The 12,254-nt window shown below is 46.4% G+C and overlaps 3 protein-coding genes across 4 annotated transcripts in view; 1 reads left to right on the plus strand and 2 right to left on the minus strand.

Moving 5' to 3' along the window:
- Positions 1 to 489: 489 nt before the first annotated feature.
- LOC135366275 (uncharacterized) lies at positions 490 to 5,139 on the minus strand. The gene is made up of 5 exons (XM_064598950.1): positions 4,841 to 5,139; positions 4,096 to 4,247; positions 2,297 to 2,403; positions 2,058 to 2,126; positions 490 to 826 (listed from the first exon to the last, which is right to left on the minus strand). Exons 1-5 carry the CDS (start codon positions 5,042 to 5,044, stop codon positions 606 to 608), a joined length of 753 nt encoding a protein of 250 aa, XP_064455020.1. The 5' UTR covers positions 5,045 to 5,139; the 3' UTR covers positions 490 to 605.
- A 752-nt stretch (positions 5,140 to 5,891) lies between these two features.
- Positions 5,892 to 9,764, minus strand: LOC135367302 (mucin-2-like). Its single transcript, XM_064600505.1, has 2 exons — positions 9,513 to 9,764; positions 5,892 to 8,343 (listed from the first exon to the last, which is right to left on the minus strand). The coding sequence occupies exons 1-2, from the start codon at positions 9,697 to 9,699 to the stop codon at positions 5,963 to 5,965; spliced, it is 2,568 nt and encodes an 855-aa protein (XP_064456575.1). The 5' UTR covers positions 9,700 to 9,764; the 3' UTR covers positions 5,892 to 5,962.
- A 777-nt stretch (positions 9,765 to 10,541) lies between these two features.
- The window catches only part of LOC135367304 (phosphatidylinositol 5-phosphate 4-kinase type-2 alpha-like), a 38,517-nt gene continuing 36,804 nt past the window's right edge, over positions 10,542 to 12,254 (plus strand). For both annotated transcript variants that reach the window (XM_064600508.1, XM_064600509.1), the window contains exon 1: positions 10,542 to 10,813. In XM_064600508.1, coding sequence (XP_064456578.1) covers positions 10,679 to 10,813 — 135 coding nt within the window. In that variant the 5' untranslated portion in view covers positions 10,542 to 10,678. The remainder of the gene's footprint in view (positions 10,814 to 12,254) is intronic.

The raw sequence follows: 12,254 nt of genomic DNA on the forward strand, positions 1-12,254 counted from the left end.
CGCTTGTTGTACTTCTGCAGGCATCCATCGGGCTCTGCACGTCCAACTGCTTGTGCCCAGGTCCTTACACGGTTCGGCTTGCCGACGTGTAGGGTGTCTGATTAGCTTGAATAACTCCTACATTGTTGTACCACCGTCACTTCAGAGGCCTCATAAACCGCCCTGTTGCACAGTCTTACGTAAACCCTGTCTTATAGCCTACGATTCGTAGAAGGGTACTATATACTATAGACAGCTTTTGCACATCCTAAGCACTCAGGAAACCTTTCGATGTAATCAATATCTTAGTACCTCGACCCACAATAGAGAAGCACCAAGCTAAGCTGTCGCTCATATGGGGCTTTTTGCTCGAAACTTAAAACTGGCGAACATGTAGCGGCGGAGGCCGCGTTATAGAGGATAGGACACAGCGAGCGAGCTAAAACGTTTCACCGGAGCTAACCTCCTCACTCTGTTATGAAATTATATTTTTCGTTGTACGAACGAAGCTCTTTAGTGAGGCTTTAATACGTTCAGTCTGAGGAATCATACTGACGACCAGACACGCACAACTGAAACTCTAGCTTTTTCAATGCTGGTCATCTTGTGCTTTGTGCGCCTTCTCTTCAGGAGGACGAAGAGATCGGCAAGGAATTGGCGGAAGGAGGACGAGAAAGTTTCGCTGTCACCAGCCACGGGATAGCCATGATATCTTGTAACCATTCTGTTCCCCGAGCTTGGCATTTGTTGATGACTTCAGCTTTTCCGTCGCACCACTTGTCATAGATGTATTCACAACATGGTTCTAGTTTGCGAACCGCATTGTCTCTCATCCATAATTCACAACCTGCAAATATGACGCTTATGAGCTTAAGAGGTTCCGAGAGGTCAATATGAAATACACTAGCGCACACTAGCCTGTACACTAGCCATGAGACCGTTCGATTGAAGAATAATTTTACCGCAAAATGTCAAGTGAAAGCAGTACTGTACAGCACGCGATAGATAAACGTTCTATAGACGTACAGGCGTCGCCACCCTTGACCGTAGCGCGGGAGCGCGTGGCCTGGTTGCCTAGAAGTAATCTGTGTAGCACTGGAACCGCATAATGGAGTGAGTTGGTATCTGAGCATTCGAAGCAGACAGTACGCTTTACTACCACGCACATCGTAACACATAAAGTGGAAATGAAACCACACTTCTGTGCAACGTGCGAGTGTGACATCTATGGCGATGTGAGCCACATGGGGACGAAATATAAAGCATGTATGGGTGAAGATGCGGGCAAAACGCTATAAAGTCAAGGTCAGAGGTCATTGCAAGACACATGTCATAAGAATATGGTATTGCTGTAGGTGCGTGTATACGCGCTCTCTTACAAATATATTGTTGTCTGTCCGCCAAGCTTGGTATCTCATCCCCAGGAGCTCGCATCGCTTCGTAGGCCACAGCTCCAGCGTTGGAGAGCTGCTCCCGCTATATTCAGGAGCATTTAATGGAATTTTGTTTCGCATTCTCACCTTCTGTTCACATGTTAGGCTAACACTGCGTCTGCATCTTAAAGCGCAAACCTATACACATTCATTCGGTGAACGGAATCCTGGACTATTATACTGGTTGTTGAACCAGCAGCGGCATGGGCAAGCGAGTTCCCGCTCGTTCGCGGTAGCCAAGGTCATGCTGAAGCCTGGGAGGTGGTGGGTTCGAATCCTGTCACCGGATATGTGCTGTCTAAGGTTTTTCCTTGGGTTTTTTGAAGACTTTCCAGACGAATATCGGCACAGTTCCCCCTGAAGTCGGCCCAGGACGCATACTATAACCACCCCTGTCCCCCCACTCCTTCCTGCTGCCCTCTCTCCATCTGTCCACATATGTACGCGGCTCATAGCCACAGTTGCTTCGCGGCGCTAACACGAAATAAAAATAATCGTTATTGTGGTTCCTCCGCAGTGGACACGTACGCTGTGCGGCCTTCCACCAACTGCCTTGACGCGGTGGCGTTCCTTCGGCACGACACGCTATGTTGGAAACGTCAATAGTCGCACTACAATGTAAAAGAATGAGAGGGGATAACTTACTTCCACCGAGATGCTGCGCTCTTAAAATGATGCACGTCACACCATCTGTGAACAGAGCTGTGTAATTGACTGAAACGACACAGCGTTCCCGGAATCTGTTAGCACGAGTAATAATGCGTCATTTTTTAACGTACATTAATGTAAGCATTGTTTTACAGCATGTTAACCATATATCGAGATCAATAAAGTATCCTTTGGAAGCAGTACTTGGCAAATGCGAAGGCATATAGAGGACTTACATTTCATATTTTCCTTTCCACGACGTCTATTGCCGTTCTTCTTGTACGAAACTTGCATGATATTTTTCGTTACATAATCATGAGAACTTTTCAGTGAGAGGTGCATGCTGTAAAATTATTGCGGGATTATTCCGTATCGTCCATAGTTTCGTTTCCAATTGAATTACGGAGCAAAACTGGTGAATCTTAACTTGTTTATTTATTAAAGTAATTATTAATTAGTTACGTATATATTATTTTATTAATACAACTCTATAGAAACAGTATACGCGAAAATGACACGTGAACTTTCTTATGTGTCTCACACATCAGAAAGGCGTAAGTTATACGTCGCAGAACTGCTTATAATGTACTCCTCTGTATAGATTTCGTGTGACTACATGAAAGAACAAATCACGCGGAAAGTCAGTTGTCTAGACTGTTGACGTTGGGAGCAGACTGTTCACGTTAATGTGTTAAATCACTTCCGGCCGTTGTTCTGGGCCAAGTCTTGTGACTTTTCATTACTTTCCAAAGGTTCGAAAATTATAAAGTAAGATTGTCTACAAGGCAATATAACAATTACATATAGAAAGAACAAGGGAAGGAGCAATATCCAGCGGCATATGGCCGAGCGGGTAAAACCATCCACTCGTTTGTGGCCGCCGAGGTCCTGCTGAAGAATAGGTTGTGGTGGGTTCAAGTCCTACCACCATCTGCGCTGTTTGAGGTTTTCCCTGCTGTCCTCTCTCCATCCGTCTACGTCTGCGCGTAGCTCATAGTCACAATTGCTTCGCGGCGCTAACAGGGGATAAAAAAAGGAGTAGTAAGCGGTCCTATATGGCCAGCGCTGCAGCTACCCTCCAAATTGTGGCGCAAAGGGTACAAAGGACTACAAATGAGGCAGTCGCTAAAATCTTGTAGTTCGGGAGCCCCACAGAGTTAGACGTCTTCTAGTTAACGTGGCCGCCGACGTTAGAGGTATGGGCTCTGTGTGTTCGTTATACACAAATGTCATATAGGTCCAGAACGGCTTTCCTATATATATAGGACCTATATATAAGTCCGGAGAAGGCATTCCTAATAGCTGACTTCACCGACCGTACTAACCGCTCATAGAAGCCGCCCCAGCATGGCACTCGTTCAGCGATAAAATTTCATTGAATCGCTGTTGCAGAAGAAGAGTCTTGAATCAGTCGATCTCTTAATACGCTCCAAATGGCTCCAAGTTCTTTTGCCACGCGCTTGAACGTCTTCGCATTATCGATATATACCGTTTGGCAGATCCGCCGTCGAGCTGTAATCCTACGGAATGCCCGCAAAAACTTGATGGCGGACATATCTTCACAGAGCTCGAAGTGTACAGCTCTAGTGACTGCGCAGGTAAAGATAACTTTGAGCCATTGGGAGCATATTAAGGGATCCGCGATTCAAAACTATTCTTCCGCAAGAGCGGTTTTTATTGCTGAACGAGTCCCATGGTAGGGCGGCTTCTATGAGCGGTAAGTGCGGTCTGTGAAGTCAGCTATTAACAAGACCCTCTCAAAAAGCGTAATAGATTTCGTAGAGAAGCAGACTCTTCTCACCGTAGTTGAAGCCGAAATAAACGCTATAACATTTGTGTACAACGAACACAAAGAGCCAATACCTCTAACGCCTGCGGCGCTATGGAAGACGTATGACTGCGCACCCATCAAAGCCCTCTGTTCCTTCTACGGAACTGGTATCGGATGCGACCCACTCCTGGAACTTCGTGCCAAGAACGTCGAAGGCTCTAGAAGGTCTAGCAATTTTCGATTTAGTTATAAAATCTCCCGTACCTTGCCCAGCCATTAGAGGTGCCCATCTTGAAGTTGTTTTCACCGGCGTACTTCATGAATGCACACCGTGGGATGGCGCTACCTCCCGTAAGGTCATGGGAATGTTGATACAAGAAAAATGTTGCATCGTCACTTCCTTCTTTTTTAAATGTCTGAAAAGTGCAGATACGTCCATAATTTATTCGAACAGCGCCACACGAAGAAGTTAAGGAATGGCCATTGATCCCACAGTAACTGGGCAACACACTGCTGAGCTAGGACACTCGGACATGAAAAAAACATCGGGGGGGAAAAATGTAATGCCTAAAATGATAGAAAAGCAGCTAAAGGTGTTGTGACACTTGGCCCCAAGTTATGACGGATACATAGAAAATCGTTTTATTTGCATCCATGCGACCCTGTATGCATTTCAAGTTTTACAACAAATGGGGTAACAGACAGGGGGTGCAACTGGAGAGTAACAGGTGACGTAGAATATGGGCACCGCCAGTATCGAAATCCATCCCCGGCTCTGACATCACTGCTGGCGCCTACGCCAGTGAGACAGCGCGGGACAGGTCACGTGCATACGAGAACCAATGGGAACGACCATAGCTTTCGCTCCTCTAACGTCGGAGCTCGCTTGACGCGGGCGTGTGCTCGAGAGTCTCGTCAACTACGAGTAGTGGCGTTGCGATGCAGCGATCGCGTTGGGCGGGGTGTGGGGGGCGGGGGGGGGGAGAGGGTTTCTTAGGGGTGTACTTACTTTCTCAAGGTCCTGGTATTGGCTGAAATATGGCTGAATTTCATCTTCAAATTGTGATCTCTCTTTGCCGAGTTCTTCGGGCAGCTCCATCACTTCCGGGGATGTAAGGGAAGATGCAACTTCTTCATTACCTGAGCTATCATGTAGAACATAGAGCACGATGAAAAACCCCACGAGCAGACACCGCATAGCCTTAGTTGACATTTCCCCCCCAAGTTTGACGTATCGAGTCAGTCAAGTAGCAGAAACCACCACCAATGTGCCTGTTTGCGTGCAGACGTTCTCATCACATTTATTATAGCGACACAGTTTAACCTTTTCGTTTCAAATATTGTGCTGGGAAGAAGGTGTCTTTACATGGGTGGTTATTGCGACTTTGCGCAGCTGTAGGGCGAAAGTGATATTTTCCAAAATCGCGCGTCACTGTAGTTACAGAAGGTGTGGAGCACAGCAAAGGGCAGCTGACAATTGGAGCTTGATATTATCGATATAATTTGTTCGTATTACAGTGGCGAAGTGCCTCATGCGCTTTTGTACGCTTGTTTATTGAGACGCAAAGCTAGCTGTGATGCACTAAACACCACAGATTAAATAGGCATGATTAAGATGAGCACGGGATGGTTATTACAGACAATGCTACATCATTCATTACACCGGAAAAGACCAAGGTGCGGAAAAGAACCCTTACTGGTCGAAATTGGACGCCCCTATACGGGTGTTTCATTTCTTCCGGATTTCCAACAAATTTTCGCACTCCAAAGAACTCTTTTAGGACTTCATCAAATAAATTTAGTACAGCAGACACATAGACGGGGTGTTCCTCAGAATTAAGAAACCCCTTACCAAGCAAGACACCAAAAACTTGGACCTCCTCCCTTGTCATTGACTTAGACTGCTAAAATTGTACTTTCGCGCAATATTCCGCCTAATCTTTGCGAGTTTTGTAACTTTATGTGACCTTTGAATAGTGCCCTATGCCCCTTTGAGCGACTTTTGAATCATTAGGAATGACATTTCTGTCGAGCGTACAACAGTCCTCAATAAGTGTGAGCGCAACAGAATGTATTTATTCGGCATCGGAAATATAATATTGGCGGAAGACTGTTGAAAATTCAATACACATTAGTTTAATTTGTCAGGACAGCACCAGGCTTCACCCGTCTCGTTATACTTCGTAATCCTCATAGTTGAATCATCAAAACCGTGCGGACCAATCCCGCTTTCCGTTCTTCGATCAACCGTACTATCCCCAGCGCCGCTAGTGAAACCTTCCGCTGTGGGAAACGTGGACTTTTTCGAACCCCTCACAACACGCACTTCTACAACGACTCGTCCAGAGTCCCTCTTGTCCTCTGTAGACTTCGTGAAGGGCGTCGCGGCCACTGCCTCAGTGTACGACGACGACGACGCTTGCTGCCCTTCTGTGAACGTGGCACGACCACCGTGGTCCCAGAATTCCGTCCACTGTGAGACACCAGTTCCGGAGTGTTGGCTCGTCTGCGCAACAGTCTCACCTTGAGTTGTCAGCGGTATTGATGTGATTGGTTGATTGGTACTTGCGAGAGCCGACACCTCTTCGTTGTCTCCAGCGACAGATGTGTGCAACGTTGGAGAGTCCGTTATCGACGATGGTGTCTGCACCGTTTTTGTCCTGGGCATTGTGGACGGACAATTCGTATCCGACATTTCGTGTAGCTTCACCGATGTCGTATGCTGTATTCTCGTTTCTTTCGTAGTTTCTATGTAGTGAGTGGTGCTTTTCCGAATATGAACATCGTGAGTTTTTTCTTTCGAAACTATTCTTCTGTTCATAGCCGTAGTCTTTACCCGTTTCTTGTTCCTCCTAGTATAATAAGGTGCGCGCCTCGAAATGTTGCCACCTTTACTAGTTTTGTTCTTCAGACCTTTTGTTCTTTTGGTCACAGGCGTTGTTGCACTGCGTTTTCCGATTCCTTTCGTGTAGTATAATATCCGTGTCACGACATTGTGTGCTTTAGTTGACTCGCGAGCAGGACCTTCCGTCGTCTTGACCATCGGCGCAGTCGGACGACTTTTCCTTATTCTTTTCGTGTAATAGACTATGCGCGTCAGAAAATGGCCAGCCTTAGCCGTTTTGTCGGAAGGGCCTTTTGTTGTTTCGGTCGTGTGCGGAGTTGTTCTGCGTCTGTTGATCCTTCTCGTTAAGAACACGATTCGTGTCCGATAATGGCCGGCCTTTGCTGTTTTGCCGGCTAGATCTTTCGTCGTGCTAGACATTGGCGTAGTTGCGCTGCTTCTCTTGATCCTTCTGGTGTAGTACACTATACGTGTCCGAAAATGTCCAACCCTAGATGTTTTGTTGACGGGACCTTTCGTCGTTCCAGTTGTGGTCACTCTTTCATTGTCTTCCCTAGTCCCTTTCGTGTAATGTGTTGGAACATGACCAAGCTTCGTTATTTTACCTGTACGACCTTTTGTCCTTTCACCCGTGGATGTAGTCGATTTTCCTTTCCTGACCTTTCTTGTGTAGTGTACTATGCGTGTTCGAAAATGGCCATTATTGGAGCCTTTGTAAGCAGGTCCTCTTGTCCCGCCAACACTTTCTGTCGTCTCGGACACCGTTGGATGACTTTTACGTATCTTCCTAGTGTAGTACGCGATGCGCGTACGAAATGGAACAGTGTTTCTTTTCCGTCGTGTGCAGTATACCACCCGTGTTCTTCCAATCCTTGTCACGCTAGTTCTGTTCTCCTTGAATGGTTTCGGTTTCGGTTTCCTAGTCGTGGATGCTGTATCTGTACGAACAACCGGCTTCCTAGTGACGAGGCGCGTGTAGAATTTCCATCTAGGACCTTTCCTTGTCGCTTGTGTCATGGCAGTTTCATGTCGCGTTGTCAGTTTCGGTTTCATTGTTGACGGAAACGTGGTTAGGCTTAAACCCCTTTGCTTTGTAACGCGACGCGTGGAAAACTTCCACATGATTCCCGGTGTGGTTCGCATAAACTCGCCGCCTCTCTCTCGATGGCTTGTTCTGTAAGTGGCGCCACTGTCGCCGTTCTTTCGATCTCCAGTACTTCCGTTAGGCTTACGAGTTCTCCATCTGGTGTAGTACTTCACTACCGTACGTACTGCGCGATGCTTTGTCGTCGTGGTGATGTCGCCTTGATGTTCGGTAGGCTTACGAGTTCTCCATCTGGTGTAGTACTTCACTACCGTGCGCACAGCATGGTGTTTTGTCGTCGCGGCGATGTGGCTTTGACGTCCGGTAGACTTATGGTTCCGTGTTTTAAAGAACACCCAATCCGGTATTCGCTTGCCGTTTTTCAGCGTGCTACCGAGGTGATCTTGCGCTGTTGTGACGGTGGCTTTCGTGACGTATTTTCTCCGTACTCCGTCCCTTTTTCTCGACGTCGGCGTTGGGAACGGTCTTTTCTTCAACGGTTTCATGGTTCTTCTGGTGGTTGATGGTTGGCCAGGATGCGGTGCTATCCGGGTGGTGTGGTTCGAAAGTAGGTCTGACATGTCTGAAAGAGAAAGCGCGGCGCAGTCGTTAGGATGTATAGGGATGCCTCATCACTGTGGACGATTTCATATATGTAGCATCTTAAAAGTGCAAAAATGCTAAAAGTGCTTAAAAGTGGTAAAATTTGATGGCATAACATGAGTGAAGAGACATTTGTAAGATAGTCATTAAAGGGGTTGTGAAACAATCATCTCAATATGTGTGTGCGTCCATAACAATATTCAAGAAAAAAAGGGGCACAGTGCAAAATCGATATTATTTTGCGCTTTTTGCAGGCATCGCGTTGATAATGTTTTTTTCTCCCGCATATGCCATGCAAAGTTCTATGCCAAGCCGATACGATCCCCCAAAGTGTGGCACCGCGAAAGAGGCACATTCCTTCTCTCCTTCATTCCCCACAATTATAATGTGTAGAAACGGCGCTCGCGCATGGCGGCGCGCTCTGTCTCCGAGCTCTGGAAAGCACACCTTTTAAGTCTTTCCGACCGTTTACGAGGCTGAAACTGCATAGCGTGTCCTTGAACATAGACTCAGAAAATCAGTAGCGCAACCTTCGATGTTTGCGACTCCTCCACCAATTACGACCCAAGGGTCTCAGAATCATTAAGACAACTAACGTCACAAAAAGTGGCCAATGTAAATTCTACAAGTGCGAAACCGCGCGCGCGGTTAAGGGGTCCGCGGAGGCCTTGCCAACGAGCCCCGCAACTTACAGATCTTTAGCAAAGCAGCGTGCTCAGAAAACACGTATTTATGCGTTCAATATATGGACTACAACATTGTAAAGTTCATAAGACAACTATATGATCATAAGACAATCGATCGTCCGCGGACTAACCCTGCCCACCTGATGGTTCCTGCTCTAAATCTCAGCGCAGCATCCATAATTCGTCTTTTTTCGGAGGACGACATGTACCAGGACACCAAGTCGCGGACATCCTCAGCGGTGTTCGAACGCGCAATCTTCAGTAAGCGGACGCGGTCTACTGAGGCCGGTATACGTTTACAAGAACTCCTTCGAAGACGTGTGTTTTAGCAAGGCAGCAAAGGTTGCCTCCGTCTACACCACAGTAGCTCTCGGTAATCACAGTTATCGGGAGATGATCATTGTTACTTTGTATGCTTGGAGTTTCCCGAGGCATTGGTCCAATGCATTGCTTTGCATCTCACCTGCGTTGCGTCCTACAGGTTCTAGATCCTTGAGTTGCTTCCTGGTACTCATGTCCCATATGACCGTAAGAAGAGCCACTATAGCCGTAATGGCCGTGCCCATTACTAAGGTGACGCCGAGGGCCACCACAAGCACCGTAACCTTTCCGTAGGACGGACCGCGGAACACGGCAGCATCGTCGGACATAATCTCAATTAATCGTACCGTTGCATCCCTAACGGTGCTGCCAAGAATGCTTCCAAAGCGTGCGAATGCTTCTTCGTCATCTTCATTGTCCTCTATTGTCAACGCTACCAACACCTCAGGACTCCAGATCATATGGTCACATGCGCTCTTCTAGCTGTGACAGAATTACTTCGTTTGGTACACAGTGTACGACTTCGGTCCTCAGTGTGAAACTCACCGTTATTTGTTCACCAACTCACCGCGAAAAATTGGACAGAATGTTGCCTGAAACACTCACACGATGAAACATTCTAATCACCATCATAAAAGAAGTTGTTGCTCTCCCCGAAGAATACTGAATCTTTTCGGAGCGCACTCAAGACATTCAACATTACTATTTACTTATCATTGCTAGAATGACAAGATTAAAGGCAACCCTGACGCTCGTAATTCCTCCTTGTTTACTCTGTCAACATAGTTTAGTATATTGCTCCATTTTGTAAAGGTCTTAATTGCATCTATGAAGAACGAAGCTTGAGCGTGGGCACCAAAAGGGGCAGACCACGGCAGACACACGGCAGTTCAATAACTGCATCACAAGTTGAAACGAACGGCGAAACAACACATGGAGACGACATTTGCAGACAGTTTTGTATCCATTATCCTTTTTCATAAAAACCTTGCAAGCGGGCCGACGAAAAGTTCACGAGTGAAGCGCCAGCTGCATTGTTACGCACAAACTCTGAAGACGCCCTCACGAAGAACAAAACCGAAACCACTTTATCTTTGTATTGTAGCGCCACCTCTGAAACCGCGTCTGAAATTATGCCTGTCACGTGAGCATGCGATGCAGCATGGGAAATGTTATTGGCAGTAGCCATTAGTGAATACGACGGAGGTTGCATCTCGCAAGATGTGTCGGTAGTGTTGGGTGTTTTGCTGCGGATTGTCGTGACTTAGCTGTTGTTTTCCTGCGTGGAGCAACTTCTCAGGAAGCGGTATGTCGGGAATACTTACCACAAAAGGCAGCAGCCGGCTTAAGAAGAAGCATTTCAAGCCTAAGCACCAAAAGGCAAAGCTCTTCAGAGCAAATGAGCCGCTCCTCAGTGTGTTCATGTGGGGCATCAACCACACGGTAAGACATTCTGGTTTTCTATCACAGCTTCACAAATCCAGTATCACCGTACAAATACACGCACACGAGTGACCCTTGCTCTTGGACTGTGTGAGGTTAAGGAGCCATGGTTGGGACCGCCTTTGGTTGCCAAGGCTGTGACTTAGGCCTAGATACGTGATTCACAGGCTTTGTAAACATGAGCCATGTGAAACTGAGCTGCCACTCAATGTGGAATTTGCGAGGGCTCATCTATTTTTTTTCGGTTACGCAACGGGTCTTGGTTCTTCGGGAGATGGCTACTCCTTGTCGATACAGAGACCGGTTTCATCCCGATGATGATTGCGAGAGCATACAAATCAATTTCCTAAACGATGCGTTTACAAATAATAGAGCTGCATTTAGAATGTACGCAATCGTTGCGGGATTACGTGCGTTGGACGTATTACCGGTCTGCTAAACTGGGCGTATCGTTACGATCAAATTGTGGTTCAAGTCACTGTCTGATGACAAGTCGTCATGTGCATGTGTTGTTGTCGTCTGCATTCGAGTTTTCTTTTGAACTTGAGCACATACCGTGTCCGTGTATCTTCAGACAGGCTTCGGTGGGAAATTTTACCCCTACAACCCTCCGGCGTTAATTTTGTTCAAGGCTTCGTTCCCCGTGATAAGGCTGCACTGATTCTGTATCCTGTTGCTTTTTATTGCGCCTGTGCGGGAAAACCTTCTGCTTGAAACTAGCGGTATCTGTAAGTGTCACTTTCTTCGTCACATTCAGTAAGGATGTTCAGTTTTAAAGCTTAACGAACAACACCTTTGTGCTTACTAATACGTGGGAAGACATGCTTTCCTTTTGGATGACATTGTTTACAATTTTTAGAGCATTCTGGAATAACCTTGGACTTCGTTTCATTGTTTGTGGGCCTGATGTGCATCTGCTACTCATTCATTGCAGACGACACAATATGATACAGAATTTCAGAGTGCTCGGGGCCGTCAATAACTTCCGCTCTGTTCCCACAGATGGATTATCAAAAATGATGGCTTCATTGATATGGATTATGGAAAAGAAAGGGAAGACTAATTTTGGGTGAATAAAATGTAAAGTGCAATGCTCTCTTGCAATGCTCTATGCTCTCTGCAAAGACAATGCTCTCTTTTCCAGATTCTGCATCACATATCGGGTGCGGTGAATAGGTTGCATTTGCATCGCGTCCAGAAACAATGCATGTCCTTTTATTCTGCAATCTGCAATGACTACAAAACTACATGTTTAACAAATTTAATTGGCAGAATATCTGGAACTGCCGTAGTGCCTTCCACACGTTCATAAAAAAAAATTAGATAATTGATCATCCATTGTCGTTAAGTGCAGTGAAGAAAAAATGATGCCGGTGAACGCCAATACAAAATGAAATGCAGAACAATAATGACGCGCAAACAATGGACTGCAACAAGTGCA

This window comes from Ornithodoros turicata, chromosome 8 (genome assembly GCF_037126465.1).
Source record: "Ornithodoros turicata isolate Travis chromosome 8, ASM3712646v1, whole genome shotgun sequence".
Classification (NCBI taxonomy): Eukaryota; Metazoa; Arthropoda; class Arachnida; order Ixodida; family Argasidae; genus Ornithodoros; species Ornithodoros turicata.